At 56.2% G+C, this 18440-nt stretch overlaps 1 protein-coding gene across 3 annotated transcripts in view; it reads right to left on the bottom strand.

Annotated features, from left to right (window-relative positions):
• Positions 1-18440, bottom strand: part of CHD6 (chromodomain helicase DNA binding protein 6) — a 69505-nt gene that overhangs the window by 7040 nt on the left and 44025 nt on the right. For all 3 annotated transcript variants that reach the window (XM_017746961.1, XM_017746962.1, XM_017746963.1), the window contains exons 20-34: positions 18269-18440; positions 16939-17049; positions 15510-15712; positions 14901-15103; positions 10979-11138; positions 10296-10385; positions 9251-9354; positions 8516-8645; positions 8196-8256; positions 7471-7528; positions 6601-6820; positions 4383-4591; positions 1697-3250; positions 959-1107; positions 470-676 (exon numbers count right to left, since the gene is read on the bottom strand). In XM_017746961.1, coding sequence (XP_017602450.1) covers positions 470-676; positions 959-1107; positions 1697-3250; positions 4383-4591; positions 6601-6820; positions 7471-7528; positions 8196-8256; positions 8516-8645; positions 9251-9354; positions 10296-10385; positions 10979-11138; positions 14901-15103; positions 15510-15712; positions 16939-17049; positions 18269-18440 — 3631 coding nt within the window. The remainder of the gene's footprint in view (positions 1-469; positions 677-958; positions 1108-1696; positions 3251-4382; positions 4592-6600; positions 6821-7470; positions 7529-8195; positions 8257-8515; positions 8646-9250; positions 9355-10295; positions 10386-10978; positions 11139-14900; positions 15104-15509; positions 15713-16938; positions 17050-18268) is intronic.

The following is an 18440-nucleotide window of genomic DNA, read 5'->3' on the forward strand; positions in this document are numbered from 1 at the left end:
CTCGCACACACTCAGATCTCCCAAGGTGTTTATAACCATGGCTGCTCCGCCAGCTGCTGGGGCCCCAGGCCAGCAGTTTGTCTGTCCCACGTGACTGTTGGGGACAGGGGCACTGGGACTTGGGGACTTGAAAGGGCAGTGCTCCTTGCACCCTTCCTTTGGCTTACCAGGGGGCTGTCCCCTTTTCCCTCTGACCATGTCAGGTGCTCCAGCACTGACTCTGGAAGCACCTCTAGAGCCGCAGAAGCTGTGGAGCTGCCAACAACAGCTGCCTTCCAAGGAGGGCAGCAGGGGGCTGAGAGCACGGGGAGCTCACCAGGAGCTATCAGCAGGGGACCAAGTGGCTAAAGCCATGTGTTATGCACCTCAACTGGCACCAAGGGGCCCCACTTGGGAAACTCCTGAGGACTTCTGGGCAACGTCTCACCCCAGAGCCATGAGCCTGTCACTGCCTCAGGGCCCCCCTCACCTTTTGTACCCGTGACATTAACACCCCGTTATTGAAGCTGGGATCGGTGGCTTCTGACTCGGCAAAGCTGCTCCTGCTGCCAGCGCTGCTGGCCATGGCTGGAGCTGTCAGCAGGCTCTGTGCCTCAAACTGCTGGCTGGAGGAAGGCCACTTGCCCTTCAGGATGGCATGGCAGATGTTGTCAATGCGGTTGATGATCACACGGTCCTGCAAACAGAAATGGACAGTGGCAAGCTGAAACTGGAATGACTGACTCACGTATGACAGCTCAGGATTAAAGTTGAGCCCAGCCCAGGTGATCTCAGCACGGCAGGGAACTATTTTGGGGGCAAGCATCTCCATGGCACGGGTGCTTGGGAAGAGCACCTTGGCCTGAGCCTCCATGGGGTGTGCAGAAGAGCAGGAGGCAGAGCTGGAGCTGTGTGAGCCACTGCTGGCCAGGGCTATGCAGGAACACTTTGATACAAACCGTGTTCATTTTAACCTCACCTTAGGCCACTCAGAGAAGGAGTAAAGTGTCTTCTCCTGCAGCAGCTGGGCAATGGTTGGTGCCCGGGCATCCTGAAGATCATCAATCTCCCCGGGCAGGACAGAAGCAGAATTCTTGTTCTCTTCCTCCAAGTACTTCTCTGGACCATCTAAAAAAGCAAGGGAGTATAGAGCCCACCACCACCCTGCCTTTCTCCCTGTCTAGAGGCAGGGAGCATCACCTCACATGTTCCCACCCCAGAGCCCAGCTGGCTCCACAAAGGTCCCAAACAGTCCCCAAGAGAAGCAGCAGACTTGGATCAGGGCAGGCAGCCCAAGCTGCTCAGGAAGGACCATCACTCCCTTGAGCTGTGTTTGTGGGGCTTGAATTGCAGTAGCCCCCCATCCCCGACCATTCCCAGGCGGGCAAGAAGGAGGGCATATGCTTTTCCAAAGGGAGCTGATCAACAGGCAGTGCCTGTGCCAGAAAGGGAAAGGCATCCTGCATTCCATGGCATGGTCTTAGCAGAAGGGCTACTGGGGCTCAGAGTGGAGAGTTTTGGTCAGCCCTGCTGGCAAATACAGCCCCCAACACTTTTTGCCCCCAGTTGCAGCAGCTAAAGGGACCTCAGCTCCTACAGATGGGAGGCCACTCCACGGGCTGGCCAGCCCCAAGGTTTGGCTCTGCAGGGAGGACAGCAGGTCCCTCCCACCACAGCCAGAGGTGAGTGTAACCTGAGGGAGCTCTCAGGACCCTACCTTTGCTCTGGTTGCTGCTGGCTTTCTCCCCGTCATCTCTGTTGTCACACTTTTCTTGCTTTATGCCCTGAGGCTCAGGGTGTGGGGCCTCTGTGCAGCCTGTCTGCCCCTCAGCGGCTTGGCCCAAGGGCTCCCCCCTGACACACAGGGGTTCTGCCCCCTGAGGCCCCCCCTGAGGCAGAGGTGTGGGCAAGCTGAAGGGCTGGCTCTGAGCCTGGCCTGGTGAGTGCTGACGGGTGCTCTCCTCATTCGAGCCACAGTCCTCCCTGCCCTCTGCGCAGGGCTCCCCCAGCCCCAGGGACTCCCTCTCGCCATTCACGTCTTCTGGGCAAGTGTCCTCGGGTGTGGGGAGACCAGAGCTCTGCTCCTCACCCCCCAGTTCATGAGCCTCGGGGCCACAATCAGCCCTGGTCCTGGGACCATTCAAGCCTTCCACCGTATCTGCTGCTGTCTCAGAGTTATCATCATCCTCTTCTTCCTCTTCATCTTCCTCGCTGTGGCTCTGACTTGGCCCTGACTTTGCCTCCATTCCTTTCTCCTGCAGCAGACTGATGAACCTCTGCTCAGGAGGAACCTTTAGTTCATAGTTATGGAGACTGGGACTGTAGAGCCCCACACTTAGGACCCTTTCCATGGTGCCATGCTCAGGCAGCCCTGCTGCCGGGCTGGCAAGTGCTCCTTTCTGTTCCAAGCCTTTGCCGAGCTTGGCTGCGGCACTCTGTGAAGGGTTGCTCCCAGGGGTAGAAGGTGAAGGCTCAGCTTCCTCATTCTGACTGTCCATTCGGTCAGAGCACACCTGCAAACCCTCTAGGAAGGGAGCCTCTCTCATGGCATCTGCATCGCAGCTGGATGGATCCTCATCCCCCTCCAGCTTGCCCTCGGAGAGTTTGGCAACGCTGCTTCCAACATCTGTGCAGTTTGGGCTGTCCCTGGCGAGGGAGCTCTGCTCACTGGGACAGGCCTTCTCATCGTACATCATGCACACCAATGAGTCTGGCAGCGAGCTCTCGTCGTAGGTACTGGAAATGATGTCCCGGACTTCGGACATGAATGTTTCACAGTTTGTGTCCGCTGGGCTGCCCCCAGCCTGGGACATGGTGCTGTCCACGGTTTCTAGCTTGATCTGACTCTCAGCTTCATTCTCCAGGGTTTCACAGGTCTGGTCCATCTGGCTGTACAGGGGGGAACTGTAGAGTTTGGAGTTAGACTGGTAAAGGCAGCACAGGGTTTCTGGGCCTGGGAGCCCCGTTCTTTTATGCTGGGCATAGTTTCTGTATGCATCTAAAAAAGACAGCTGGGGGTCATTCATGATGTAGTAGTCAGTGCGGTTCAGGCCGTGCTTGGCGGTGCCGATCAGCAGGTCCCGGTCGTGTTTGCCACACTCCCACCACACGGGCAGGTAGAGGCTGGGCCGGCACAGCTTGAGGCGCTCGTGGAGCTGGGGGCACTTGAGCACCTGCTCGCGCACCTTCCGCAGCAGCTCGATGCGGTACAGGGTCCTGGCAGCACGCTCCTCTGTGATGGGCTCCACGTAGATGTCAGGGTCTGGAGGACCTACAGCAGGGACAGCAAAGCCAAGGACACATTATTTGGGTTGGCAGGAGTTCCTCAGAGGCACTGATGAGCAAGCTGAGTTTTAACCCTTGCTCAGACTGCAGGTGAGGTGGGGCCAGTGCTTGTAGCCACTGTTAAGGCCTCTTCTTCCAGTCTCAGTACCTTCCAGTCATATCCCACCAAATGGTCATGGGGAGTAACACCCCCTGACTTGAGCAGCTGGATCAAGAGTGGCACCAGCTGCAGAGGATTTCAGAGTCTTGTCTGAGCTCTGCTCCATCATCAGCAGCAGTGCTGGAGCTGCCTGGACTTTCAGGTGGAGCAGCTCCTGGCGCTCTGAGCCTCCGGCAGCCCTTCAGCCCATTGTCAGGGAAGGGCAGCTCGTCCAGCTCTTCTGATGAGGAACACCTACCTAAGGCACAACACACACACACAAGGAACTGTGCCTAAGACCAGACTCCATGACAGATCTGAAGCAAATGTTTTCTGCTGCTGTTGGAAACAAATCACTTTGTGCTTAAATAGCCTCCAAGCAGCTTTTCATCTGTCATGTCCTGTCTGGTGCCAATGCAGACCTCTGCAGAGTATTCGAAGAAAGCGGATGCCCTTGGTGTTGGCCAGGCTTCCTGAGCCTCCTGCAGCAGATCCAGGCTCCATTTACCCTGCAGCAGAGCTCCACAGTCAGCGCAGGCATATATGGAGTGGACTCTGTACAATGGCAGCAGACAGATGCCCAATGAGCAACAATCCAGCTCACCCAAACAACCCCCAGCTCCAGCATGGAACTGTGCTTTGCGTGCGCTGCTTCTCTACTTGTCTCTCAAATACAGAGGTTGCTGTCTTGGATAAAATTGGTTGTGATTTCCTGTGAGAACTCCAAGAGATCTGTGAGAGCAGGGGCTGCAGTCCATGGGGCTGCTCTACCCTCCCACTGTACTGGGGAGGCACTAAATGGCGGAGACAAGGCAGCCAGAAATGCAGGACTGCTGCAAGCCCACAGCCTGCCTGGCATCTCGCTGCTTCCAACTGTCTCTGAAGATCCTCCCTTGCTCTCCTGCTCCATGAGAGCAGCGGGATCCCTTCTACATGGACCTACTATTACCCCTCCATAGGCCATGCAATTTCCACTCACCATCCTCTTTCCACAGAGGGAGACCACAAACATTCTTGCACATGGCTACAAAGCTGTAGAAGTACTTCTCCAGGCTCTCATCTGTCTTCTTCTCCAGTCGAGAGATGGCTCGGAACTGGGCCCAGTCAAAGACCTTTTTCTCTTGGTCATAGATAACCCCAAAGGAGGAGACAGTGCGGTAGAAATCTGCCTGCTCCCTCCTGGTCCACCTGTGGAGCAGGGAGGAGACGGGAACACCACTGAGACATGTTCTGGGCTCAGAGCAGGCAAGGCACCAGGCAGAGAGGCTCAGAGAGCACTGCCTAGTTACTGACCAACAGTTTTGAGGGAGGTGTCAGGAGCAGCACACTGGGGAGACCACCTCAGCCCAAGACGCTCTGCCCTCTGGTGCACAGGGAGGAGGAGCAGAGGCCACGGGCCCTCTGGCTCTCAGCTCATTTTTTCAAACCTTCTTGGCTGTTCTAATAAACCCGAGTGCAGCTCTGGGCTGTGCTGCCAACAGGGTGCAGGCTCCAGCAGCTTCTGTGGAGGCACAAACCTATCCCCCATCTACTCCCTTCCTGCCACATCAAGCTGTTTCACCCCCACGGAAAGGTCAGTTCTCCGTACCAGGAATTACACAGGAAGGATATGCAGATACAGTTCTCATCCAGCCTCTTGCAGAAGGAAACTGGGACTGGGGCTTGCTGCTGTAAGGGTCCCAGTAACAAACACAGTAACAAACACCACCCACCTTACTGACTCCTGTGGACTCCTGGGTGTCACCCCCTCCCCACCAAAGGAGAGTGGCAGTGGTGATGGAGGAGTTCAGTTACAGCGCTCTTAGAACACAACTTTCATGCTGGCTTGGACCCTCTGAGCTTCCACCTTGTGGGGACCTCTCAAAGGACAGAGATGGTGAAGTGTCCTGGGCAAATACAGCCCAGGCAGAGCCCAGAGAAACAGCCCCAGAGAACAGATCCGGGTGCACGCAGCAGGGCAAGGACAGAAAAAGGGGAGCACTGAGGCCTGAAGAAAACTTCCAGTCAAATCTCAGCTCCTCTGAATTGCAGCTCTGAGCCAGTATCAGCAAGCAGCTGAGACATGTCAAGGGAAAGTAGACAGGGTAACAGCACCCACAGCACTCTCCAACTGCCTGAAGTACACCTGGGACAGCACTGCAACCCCTGTTCCCAGGGCCTGCAGTCATGTTCCATTTCAAAAATGAGAATAACAAGAAGAAAGTTAATGAATATATTAATGATCCAAGTCAAAGAGCCCAATGGTGAATTTATCAAAAGGCCTCAAATTAAAGGCTGGCAGAAAACTCCCGTAAGGTGATCTCCCCTACAAAACGTCCAGAGAATTAAGGAGCAGGAGATACCAGGCTGCTGTGATGTCCACAGCACAACCACTCAAGCCCCCACCTCGAAAAGGGGATGGTACGACTGGAAGAAGTCCAGAGAAAGAGGAAAGGGAAGGTGAGCTTGAGCAGCTTCTACACAAGGAGGCCAAGAATAGAGCACAAGGCAGCACACATACCATGTGGTTACGTGGGGTCCTGCTGCTGGGACAGGTTCACAGGAGGCAAAACCATTGAGGGCTGGTGACCACAGAGAGTCCCAGTCCCAGGGTGGCACGGGAGACTGGCAGAGATGGCAGCAGCATCACCCTGTGCACAGCCTCCCATGGCTGCAGAGAGCCACTCAGGGTGCCAAAACAGTCCCACCACCCTCCCACTTACTGGGACACAAATGAAATGGGAGCACAGCACAACCAGGATATGTCACCACTGGGCTCCTGAGCAGGAGGAAAAGTGAGTGGTGTGAGAGCCACAGGGATTGGAAATGCACTGCTCATGGGCTGCAACAGCGCTCATCTGTCACCCTCATCCACGGTGTGTCCCAAGGACACAACTCTGCTCTGCTGAGGCTGACCCCTGGCCCAGCAGACACTGGATTTGACCCTGAAGTGCTGTCCCCTCACCTCCTTTCAGTATCACCATCTGCCACCCATGAACTCCAGTTTGCAGTGGAGGCTGCTCCCTGGCTGGGCTGGCTGCTGGAGCAGCAAGGCTCCCATGACTCAGAGCACTTTCCCTGTCCAGCAAGGACCCATGTGACTCCATGCCCTGGGCAGCTGGCTGCACACACAGCTCTGGTGACATTTACCTGGGTCAATTCCGGGGGCCAAGGAATTGGCCTAAATCAGCTTTGTAAAGGCTCCTCTGCTGCATTACCTTTTCTGCATTTCTTTGTTCACCGAGTCCATCTCAGAGGCTCTCCGGAACATCTCATCCTGCAGCCAGTAGCCATGGTTACCAGGCACCAGCATCTCGGCACGGGGAGGCAGCTCCTTGCGGTTGCAGCGCTGGTAGACGGTGACGAGTCGCCGCAGTCTGGCCGTGAGAGCAGAGGAGACAGGCCAGCAGGATCTGTCTGAGTCGGAGCCATCCTGGGCTTCAAACATCAACAAGGACATTAGTATTTAGCACACATGCAAAGCCACAGGTTCCCACATCCTCTGGCAAGCTCCAAGAGCTTCCTTCCACCTTCTGCCTCCCATGGGGAACATCAGGGATCACACTCATGAGTAGGGGGCCATGTGACCATCCCTGGGCCTGTTGGCTCACAGCCTCACCACGTCTTAGTTTCCTTCAGAGAGAGTCCAGAGGTTGAGATCAGGGTGGGAATGATGGCTCCAGGCCAGGCCATGCATGGGAGAAGACTGCAGCTCCCTGCTCAGCAGTGGGGCCAGCCAGCCCATGGCATGTGCCAACACTACCCACTGCAGAGAGCTGCCCATTGCAGGCAACTGGATGGATGAGAGCAGGCTAATGGCATCTAGTCACCCTGGATAGCTTTGGCTGGAATCACTCAGAACCCTGGCTGCTCTGCCACAGGGCCCATCCCTGGGTCACCCGTGACTCTGCGCATGAGGGCCCCTGCCCAGGTTGAGCTGCCTCACCCACTAACACAGGGCAGCATGTCCCTCCAGCACAGCAATGTGTTCCTCCCACCAAGCAGTGCCTGGGGTAGCACTCAGGATCGGCTGTGCCACGCCAAACCCTGGGAAGCCACGGGCCACACTGCAGGAGACACGGCCTCACCTGCCGCTGGCTCGTCCCGCTTCTCACTGGCTTCACCCACCCCAGCAGCCACGATGTCCTGCAAAAGGAAACAATCAGAGAGGGCTCAACCCCACACAGAACCCCCTGCACCCACAGCCCACCCGTCCTTGGCAGGGTGCAGGGTGGTGGGATGGGCAGGGCTGTGTGTTCAGTGCCCTCGGGCTGCAGCTGCTGGCTGTGCTCAGCATATGGGATCGGAGGTGACAGCTCAGAGAGGCCATTTCGGGCCTGGAGGGAAGGATCACCACAGTGACGAGGCTGTAGTGCCACGGCCCAGGACAGAAGCAGTGTGACAGCCTCCACTCTTCAAACAACCCCTGCAGTCTCCGGTGCTACCTCATTCCCTGCTCTTCCTCTCCCCCAAGGCCATTTCTTTTGGGACATCCCTGACTCCTCTGCCAGGGCCCCACATGGCTCTTGAAGCCAACCAAGAGTGAGAACCAGCACTCCTGGGCACCCCCAGCCCTCAATTCTCCTCAGCTCCCCACAAGGAAGATGCTGCCCAGGTCCACAAGTAACACAGAGAGGCACAGCAGAAGCTGTGTTCCAGGGAGCAGAGGGAATGCACACAGGATGTGTGGACAAGGCAGGCCAGCCATGCTAGCTCCCTACTGCCCCACGGCAGAGCTGATGGAACCAAGCCTGCACAGCAGGGCAGGCTGGGCAGCCTCAGATGTGAATCTAACACTGTGACTCCCACTCACCTCCTGTTTTGACAGCCCCTCCAGCTTTTCTCCACTGCTCTCTTCTTTTTCCATGCTGCCCCTGGGTGAGAAAACAAACAGTCCCTAGTAGTGGCAGCACAGCCCCTGTGGCTGTGCCAATTCTCAGCACCAAGAAGTGAAGAATTGGTCCTCATGCCATCCGTCCACCTCGTACCGGGCACCAGCCCCCTCCTGCCCTACCCTCTGTGCTCAGGAGCACAGCCTGCTCCCTCCCACCTCCCTGTGCACAGCTCACCCCACCGCACTGCCCCAGGAGAGAGCCAGGCGGCTGCCAGAGCTCAGCTCCATCCCCTGCCCACCTTTCAGCAGCATCCTGTGCCCCGTCGCTGACGCCCTGCTCGGCAGAGAGCAGCTTCTCATCGGGCATGCCCACCTTCTCCAGGAAACACAGTGCTGGGTCCGCCCGCATGGCGTTGTACCGCTCGTAACCTGCCACACAGGTTAGGTCAGGACAGACAGACAGCACAGAGCAAGACCTGAGCCTGGTCCACGAGAACCTCCTGCTCCTGGGACACAGCTCCCCACCTGGCTCTCACTCCCTCTGTGCTGCTGTGAGAGCAATTCTCACCCCCAGAAATTCCCAACACTTTCTCAGAAGCTGCTAATGGCTCTGCAGCCCCTGGGCAGCAGGCAAAGGGAAAGGTCAGCCTTCCCATCCCACCCAGCAGCAGCACAGCCTCCACGAAGGGTGCAGCTGCAGCAAACAGCCTTGTGTCTCCTGGAAACAGCATGGGGACTCCATGACGAGGCCAAGAAAAGATCTGTGCCTCTCTCCTCACCCTCACACAGCAACTGCACACTGCTCCTGGCAAAACAGAGTCTACCACGAGAGCCAGCATGGCCACCCTGGGCACGGCGGGGTGCCTGTTCCCTGCCCGAACATGCTGCTGGTACCTGTGGAGAGCTCTCCTGGCCCTGTGTGGCTGTGGAGCACAGCCACGGCTCTGTCCCTTGCACTGACATGACGTCCCCTCCAGTACCAGAGGTACTCATTCCCTCACACACCAGCACCCACCAGACAGCTGGGTACACACCGTGCTTGAAGACACCGATGAGCAGGGATTTATCGGCTTCGGCATTCCACCAGTCCACTGGGATCTCCACGTAGTCAATGTCAGGCAGCAGCACATCCAGCTCCCTGAGGCAGACATGGTATGAACGCCCCTCTCCCAGCCTCGCCAGATACGGAGGGGCACTGGGCACTGCTCAGAAGGGACAGGAGGAGGCAGGAGCCACCGCTCGCTGGCTTGGGGACAGCTAATGAACACTAGCCTGGGCCCCGCCATAACATGGATACACATCTCCCTGGGGTCAGAGCTGGAGTCTTGGTTCCACCACTACCTGCTGCCCTCCTGCTCCTCTTTCTCCAGGGCAGTGGGTGCCCCCAGCCTCTCTCCCCTCTCACCCAAGCAACACCAGAGGACTGAAGATCCCATCTGACCTGAACAGCATCTCTAGGGGTAAAACATTTCACACCTACCAACCCCAAAAGAATGGTGTCTCCCCACACAGACTGGTGCTGATAGAGCTGTGCTGGGGAAGGCAGCAGGCCCTACTTGGGGAAATTAAGCTTTAAGCTCAGCACATCAAACTCCTCTGAGAGCACTGAGAGCTGAGTCTTTGCAGAAAGGTCAGGAGCTGGCAAGCTGCAGGCTCAGTGCCATTACAGAGCCTGTGGGTTCCACTGTTCCCAGTGCTGGGAGGGACTGCAGGCCGCAGTGATGGGGCACACTCTGCTCTGAGGCCTGGTCCTGAGACTGGGAGCAGTCTCTGTGGACCCCCACTTTGGATAAGGGCCCATTTGTCAAGCAGCACACAGAATCATTTTCCTGCAGGGTGTCCCCACAAGTCCCCACTGCCCCCAGGCTGGTGCTACAGTCTCAGAGCTGCCTCAGCAGGGCTGCCATGGCTGCAGTCTCTGTACAGGCAGAGTGGCTGCCTGAGGGTGAAGTTTTGCCTGAGGAAGACCTGAGGTCTGATTCATCTGGAGCTGTAGAGAGCCCAGATGTGGCTGGGTCAGATACCTGTGGCAGTGCTCGAGCCCGAGAAGCCGGCGGGGGTTCACCGTTAGGTCCCTACCTGGCGGGGGTCCCCTCAAAGGCTTTATCCGCAGCCTCCCCCAGCACTTCAGCCTTCAGGTAGTAGAGCATTCGCACCCGCAGCAGAACCCTGTCCCGGGCGGCAGAGAGGTCAGCAAGGCCAGCGGAACCTGCTTGACACCATGTTATCCCACGTGGAAGGACCCCCTTCCTTTAAGCAGGATGGGCAGCGACTATGCAGTGCCATGCCACACTGCCCAGCCCTGTGACCCACTGGCTGGAGGGTCGCTGCTCAGGACATGGCTGCCACAAGCTGGAGGGGAATCTGAGGGTGGTCCAGCAGTGGGAGCACAGTGATCCTGCGTGGGCTGTGAGCCCTTCACAGCTCCCTCCCACCCTCCCAACACTAAAGGCCCTTAGCCCACTGTCTCCATGAGCAAGTGGGCTCCCACAAGGGGGAATGGTTTTAAACTAAAAGAGGAAAGATTTAGATTTAGATTAGACGTTAGGAAGAAATTCTTCACTCAGAGGGTGGTGAGGCCCTGGCACAGGTTGCCAGAGAAGCTGTGGCTGCCCCATCCCTGGAAGTGTTCAAGTACAGGTAGGACAGGGCTTGGAGCAGCCTGGGAAGTGGAAGGTATTCCTGCCCTTGGCCAGGTAGTGTAAAAAGATGTTCCTTAAGGCTCCTTCCAACCCAAACCACTCCATGATTCTATGACTCACTTGTTGCAGTGCTGTTTGAGGTGCTTCTTGTAGCTGTCATCATGGAGCACCACCTCGGGGTTGCAGGTGGCGAGCCAGTCGGCATTCTTTATCTCAGGAAGCAGCATCTGGTTCTTTGTCTTCTTCCCCTTCCTGCCTCTGGGCACCGGTGCTGACAAGCCTGTAACAGCGAGTGGCATCCAGTGAGCACCACAGGCACGGCCTGGCACTGCCACCAGTGCTGGGAGGAGCGGGACAGCAGAGCAGGGAGCTGGAAGAGCCCATGCAGAGCTCCCAGCTGCAGCCTGGAGAACCAAGGAGGGGAAGTGCACGGGGCAAACACAGAGCATGGAAGAGTCCATCCCTGTGAAAAACTTGGGAATCACCACAGAAACTGAACTGCTGTGCGTTCTCAGTGCAATGCTGAGCCCTGTTGCAGAATTATTGAGGGATCAGGGGCATGGATCATTGATAGAATTATGGGATCAATAAAAGAACTATACAAGCAATAGGCCTGGAAGCAAAAGGCCTGTGTGTGAGAAAAACTCTCCATGAGAAAATCCCTGTGTGACAGGGCTGGGAACAAAGAGGGAGTTTGAAGATTTGCAGCTGTTCAGATAAGACCCGGAGAAGGAGAGGTAAACTCTGAATTCTTTTAATCATAACATAACTGTAGAAGCTTGCCAATGTAAGTCCAATTATGTAGAAGTAGAAATTCGCCTTGATAAGTTTTAAGCCACTTAAGAGTTAACAAGCTGGTATACTATATAAGTGCCTTTGGATTGCTAATAAACGGAGTTTTGCTCTTATCAACCATATTGGCTGGTCTGCGAGTTTCTCCCCCCCGCCGGAGCCCAGGCCTCTCTTCTTTTTACAATTCCAACAGAGCCCAAATGATAACATGGCCCCTCGATGTATAAAACTATCACACAGAAGGGATGAAGCATGGAAGGGACCTTGGTCCTGGGCACAGCACTTGGAGACTTACTTAGGCACTGCAGCCACCTCTGAAGGTCACTCTATGGGGACAGTTATTTGGGACAAGAGTTCAAACAAGAAGCTCCCAAATGATCAAAGAGCAGCAGACCTGCTGATCTGACCTGTAAGGGCTGTTTCTTATACCATGCATCTGGAGCAGGGCTGGGGGGAACTGGATTGCTGCAAGGGGGCTAAGGTACCAATGGGAAAGGGAATGCGGTCCCATCTGCCTGACAAAGATAAAACAAGATCCAGTGGCTGGAGATGAAAATTAAACACGTTTCAACCTTGAAATAGGATGTGAGTCCACAGCAGAATGTGGAAACAATTCCTGGTGGGGTCAGTGTTGTTTGGAATCTCCAGAGAGGGATAAGCTGCCCCCCTGGGCAGCTGCTCTTGAGGTAGGAACTGCAGACATGAAGGGGAAAGGATGCCTGAGCAGTCCCACCCCATCTGTCTGGTCTTGTGACACCAGTGAAGAAGAGAAAGCATCACCATGTCATCAACTCCTGCATAAAGTCTGCAGCTCCATGACAGGACAAGGGCTGTGACCCAGGTGGCTGCTGGAGGCCTGCCGTAGGCACCAGGCCTCCTGTCCCCAGCACCAAACTGGCCTGATGAACTCTGGGCAAATGCTGCTTCCTCAGCAGCTTGGCCTGTTCCAGGATGAAAGGCAGGATGGTGCTGGATCAGAGCAGAGCTCTGAGTCAGACTGTCTGGGTGCTGTGCTCACCCCTCGTGATCACATGGATGTGGGACTGAGAAGAGCTCCAGGATGCCCTAGCAAGGGCTGACGGTTGCTGCTGCTCTCTGCCCATCAGGGATGGAGCACAACCTGCCTGGTCAGCTCTCTGCAGACACAAGTGGTACCTGAGGCTGCCTGGGGAGCCACAGCAGTTACTGCTGGAGGACTTCCTGACTGAGGAAGGAGCACTGCTCTGCACTGCAGTGTTCTGCTTGTTCTGCTCTCCTCCAGCTCCTGACGTCAGGCTGAGATGCTGTTGCTCCTCTGGCCCAGAGGTTTCACAGGTGGGAAAAGCCATTCTAAAGAGTTGATGGAGAAGCTCCTGGTCGCTTTGCTGGTCAATATTCAGTGCTCTTGCACTAAAGCAATCCTGATCCTCCACTGAAACCGTGGCTTGTTTGTTACTTGGCATTATCTAAATGAAGCCCACTCATACCAGTCAATTTGTTTCTGACTCCTGCTCTGCTCCCCACAGGACTCTCGAGCCCACTCCCAGATGCTCTCAGGGCAGGGTTGTGTGGCAAGAGCAGGAAGGAGCACTGTCAAAGTGACTCCCATTGAAGGAGATGACTGGAATAACTTAAGGCAGCCACCGAAGGCCACATCCTTGGACTTCACCCTGCAAAAGCTAGCTGGACACTTCCAGGCAAAATGAAATGATGATGTTGGGTTTTAAGCACCAACTAAGACGCACCTGGTGCTCAGAAGCATCACCACTCCAGATCAGCCTTCCCTGTGCTCTACCACTTGGGAACAGAAGCCCCAGATTTCAGCCAGGCTCCCTGATGTCAAAAGCAGTCTGGAGAGTTCCAGCCCCCTCACTACTCACCTTGTGCCACAGATCACAAGTACAGAACAAGCAGCATATGGCTGCTGGGCTCTGACTCCCTGAGGGACACTGTGGCCTCCCCCAGTCCCACTCACCTGTCCTGAGAGCCACAGGCACTGTGCTGCAAGGTCAGCCAGAGCCCTCTGGCACAGCAGGCAGTGACCATATGTCCCAGGCCACAAGCCTCAGCAGAGCCAGGGAGCCAGCAGCCACTCTGTGCTCACAGATGAAGACAAAGGCCCCACGGCTGCCTCATTTGCAGGGTGGGCTCTATGGCTGCCCCAGCCCCAGGGGAGCCTACAGAGAGCAGCCACTGTGCCGCAGGTGGGGAGGCCAATCTGCAGTGTCCACCACTGAGGCAGAGCCAGAGCCAGAGCCAGAGGGAAAGCAGGGCTGGGGAGCCTCTGGGTGACCTGTCTGAAGCGGAGGATACACTGGGAACTTCTACACAACAGAATACAGACACCTCTAGACAACAGATGCAATTACAGATCTGACATGTGGTGTGACACATGAACCTCACACACACTGCCTCTGAGTAGAGAGAGCACAACCAGGCCTAGGACAAGGGTCTTGCTACACAAAGTGAGAGAAGGCAGCATCACCTGGGGAGCACTCTGCACTGCACAAGTCTCAGCACAAACCAACACTGCACCTCCACCCATCAGGGCAGGCACTGCAGATCAGTAAGTCTGGGACAAGCACCATCATGAGGGGAAACAAAAGCTGGAAATCACAAAATCACAGAATATTCTGAGTTTGAAGGGACCCACAAGGATCATTGAGTCCAACTCTAAAGTGAATGGCCCATATGGGGATCAAACTCACAACATTGGTGTGAGATGGATGCTCAGCTGCACCACCAGCTTTCCCTGGTGCCACTGCCTGCGCTGCCATGCTGCCCGAAGGCACAGGCAGGGTCCTGCATCACGTCCATGCTGTGCCCTGTGAGGCCCTGAGGAGCAGCCTGAGGCATTTTCATGCTCTGAGTGGAATCAGCACCCTCATCCCTATCACACCCAACGTGTTCATATGGTCACTGGTGCTCACGAGCTCACTGCCCAGCGTCTCCCTGCACAGGGGAACCGCGACAGTATTCACAGGCCAGAGAAGACTTAGCAGCACTGCTCTGCTCCCACCACAAGGCTCCCTCTGCACTGAAAGCCAGAAAACAGCCTCCCCGACTCAGCCAGCCCCTACAGCTGGCTCTGAGGGTCAGTGTGGAGGTCAGCTTCGTGGAAGCCCCTTTCTCTGTGCAGAGAGAATTGCAGTGCTCAAGCACAAACACTTGCAGACTGTTTCTGTCAGCTCTGCTTTAAATTCTGCAGCCTCAGTCCCAAAGGCTGGCACAGGGCAATGGGTACAGATGCAATGGCAGAGAGAACACGCAATACCTGAGTGATTCTGCAGAGCCTGGTTCTGGCCGTCCTTCGTTGGCGTGATGAGATCCCAGATAAAACTCTTAATCTTCTCATCTCCCTTGTAGTGTTTGACGCAATACACCAGCAAGGCCCGACAAATCATCTCCATGTCCTTTTCATTCAGGTGCCACTTGAACCGCCCATGGGTCAGGATATCTTTCCAGCGTCCCCAGCTGAAACAGCAGGAACACAGAGTAAACATTCCTGTGCAATTAGAGACCTTGCTGGCACCTCTCTCCAGGAGCTCCTGTGGGGGCACAGCCCTGCCAGCTCCCCTGGATAGGGATGTTTTGCCCACACATTACAGGAGGAGAGAGGGAGAGAGATTTGCAGGACTGAACAGGGCAGAGGCAGGAGCAGACTCTGGAAGTGCCAACTGCCAGCTCATGCTTTGACCTCCTAACTCTCCTTCCATCCCAAACATTTGCTTAGAGCCCAGGTCCCACCAGGGAGGTCACTGCTGGAAGGAGGGAACACTGCAAGCAGGACAGACAGGAAATGGCTGGTGCAGCCAGTGGCCCACATGGGCACTGGGGCAGCTGGAGGCTGTGGCTGTGCTCTCACAAGGGTGAGACTCACCCAAATATGAGCAGGTTCTTCTCCACACGGAAGCACTCAGCCCGCAGGTACCGCCGCGTCTTCTCGTTGAATCGCCGCGAGCGTGTGGGCCGCTCGTCCGAGTCACTGTCCAGCTCAGAGAACTCCATCAGCTCATCCTCTTCGAAGGAATTGTAGTGTTTGGTTTGCTTCCGCACCCGGGGTCTGTCGATGACCAGGCTCTCCTGTGACAGACAGAGCAGAGAACGTTCTTAGGTACAGGCAGAAACACTTATATGTGTTCTTCTGCACACCCAGGCTCTGCTCAGCCTCTGGCTCCTGGCTTGCCAGTCCTGTGGCTGACCATCACCTTCCCACTAGGATACCTGTGTGCAGTTCTGCCTGCACAAATGACAACTCCTGGCCAGCACAAAATTCAGCCTGATTGACGACAGTCCCTCTGTGTCCAAACTGCTGACAGCCAGCAGCTGACTCAGCTCTGAGTCACTCCTAGCCCTCTCTGCACTGCCTGTGCCAAGTGCTGCGCTGAAGGCAGTGTAATCTCTGTGTCAGGGGGACAGGTGGGCTGGAACAGGAAAGGCAGCTTCCAACAAGGTGCAGGAGGGAGCAATATGACATTAAATATCATGTACCTGTCCCCTCTCCTTACCCCATCCTGTTGAATGAATTAATGCCATGTAAATCTGCCTGGACTTCAGGCACATAGGACACACACACACACGCACACATGCACACGCTCTCTCCCATTGCTCCTGCTTGAGCAGTGAGCTCTGCAGAGCTGCAGGGCCTCCCTCCTGCTGCTGTCTAAAACTGTCTCTACAGCATGAGAGCAAGACACACAAGTCAGTAATAACGTGTAATTCCCTGGGGCCGCACTGGAGCCAGTGGCTGCGCCCTGTGCCTGATGGAGATGCTGGGGAGAGAGACCTGAGCTGCAGCTGAGCCCATCACCTCAGCAGGGCCAGCAGAGAGGTGGAACCCCGTCTGTCCCCTCCTGCCTCCTGAGGCAGAGGCAGCAGAGAGACAGCTCCAATCTCTGCTCTCTGTGACCAGGGACAGGACCCACAGGAACGACTGGAGCTGTGTCAGGAAAACGTTCCTCCCCCAGAGGGTGGTCAGGCACTGAACAGGCTCCTCAGAGAATGGGCACAGCCCCAAGCCTGACAGAACTCAAGGAGCATTTGGTCAACACTCTCAAGCAGAGGGCGGGATTGCTGGGAGTAGCTGGGAGTACAGACTGAGCACCCTGAAATATCAGAGAGACACAGACCAACACGTGGCTAAATAAATCAGGGCTTTATCCAGCATTCAGTCTTCCATTGCAGTAATTCTTGATGCTCAACACAAACCCCTTCAGGAGCCCAGAGGAAGCATGCAGCTCCCACTTGGACGCCAGGCCACATGGTATCAGATCAGTTGTAGGGCACGTGGGCCACAAACTTCATCCTACCTTTTCGTTCTTGGCATCTGTATCGAGCTCTGCTATCTTGGCCCACTTCTGCCAGAAGTTGGGGTCGTCTAAGGAAATGTCAGTTCTGTTTCCTGATGCTACGAAGCTGGCCTAGGAGGGAAAGAAGAGCAGTGAACAGGGTGCAACCACCGTCCAGGTGTTCTTTCTCCCATACAGAGATCCCGCCCACACCTGTCTGAGCGCACACTCTTGCTGCTGCGGGATGTTACACCCCAAGCTGACACGTGCCAGAGGGCTCTTTGTTTGTCTAAGGGAGCTGAACTCCTCTGTTCTGCAGTCCTGCCCAACCCACTGTAAATGGAGCCCGGGTTGTGCAAGAGGAGGAGGGACAGATGGCCCTTAGTGGCCCCAGCAGGCACCAGCCAGAGCATAGCACAGAGCTGGCTCCTCAGGCTCTCTCTGGCGGTTTTGTCAGGCCCCACAGCACTCAACTTCCATGGCACAGCAGCACCTGGCTTTGTGCATCGTGCAGCCCAGCAGCTGGATCCTGCCATCATCCTGGGGTCCCTATGCAGAGCCAGACCTCATGGCTGCAGAAGAGTGAGGCTGGAGACAGAGACCGGCTGTGCTGCAGAAGGGCTGTGCTGAAGGTACCACAGCTCCTTCCCACATCACTGGCAGCTCACCTGCATTTCTGCTCAGCAAAGCACCACACTGAGGCAGCATCAGTGACTGGAAGGGCAGGGAGGGTGACAGACTCCAGATCAAATAAGCTCAGCCCATGAATACGAAGATCAGCCCAGCTCAGGACTGTATCTCACCCAGGCTTTGAACTCATCCATCCTCCCTGAGGAGATGCCTCACCCTGCCCACAACAGTCCTGGGCAGAGTACAGCTCTGGGGCATGGTCTGCTGCCATGGCCAGGAGCCTCCAGCAAGGCCTCCACCCTGCAGCGCCCTGACGGGGACACAACAGCAGCTCTGCATCCATCCACACCTCCAGCCTGGGGATAGAGCAAGTCTGGACACTGCCCAGCACCTGGAGCACAGGCCCTGCTCTGCCTTCTCACCAGCCCGAGCCAGCTTCAGAGGGAGAGCTGAACCCTCCTAGGCAGCCTTCCATCACCCACCAGGCTGGTGGCCCCTCTTCAACGCTCTGCTGACCACCAGAGAGACAGGAGACCACACCAGCTCTGGTGCCCCAGCAAGGTCTCACTCCTGGGCACAGTGGGACAGCAGAGCTTGGCCTCCATGTGGACATGTCTCCACACACAGGCAGGAGGGTGGCCAAGCACTCCTGCCCTGCATGCTCCCATTCCTCCACCCGCCAAGAGAAATCTCCCTTCCCTCCCAGTGGAGCACAGCACACCTTTGCAAATGTGGAGCCCTTCCCTTCAGACTGGATCGTGATGGTCTGTGTCCTGCGCTGGAGGATCTGATCAATGTCTTCCTCACAGAACTTCGACCCCTCGTCCTCCTCATCCATGAGCGCGCCGTAGGCACCCTTCCGCAGCAGGTCCTCCACCTCCATCTTGGAGAGC

The sequence above is a fragment of the Corvus brachyrhynchos genome, unplaced genomic scaffold, assembly GCF_000691975.1.
Source record: "Corvus brachyrhynchos isolate BGI_N302 unplaced genomic scaffold, ASM69197v1 scaffold661, whole genome shotgun sequence".
Taxonomy (NCBI): domain Eukaryota; kingdom Metazoa; phylum Chordata; class Aves; order Passeriformes; family Corvidae; genus Corvus; species Corvus brachyrhynchos.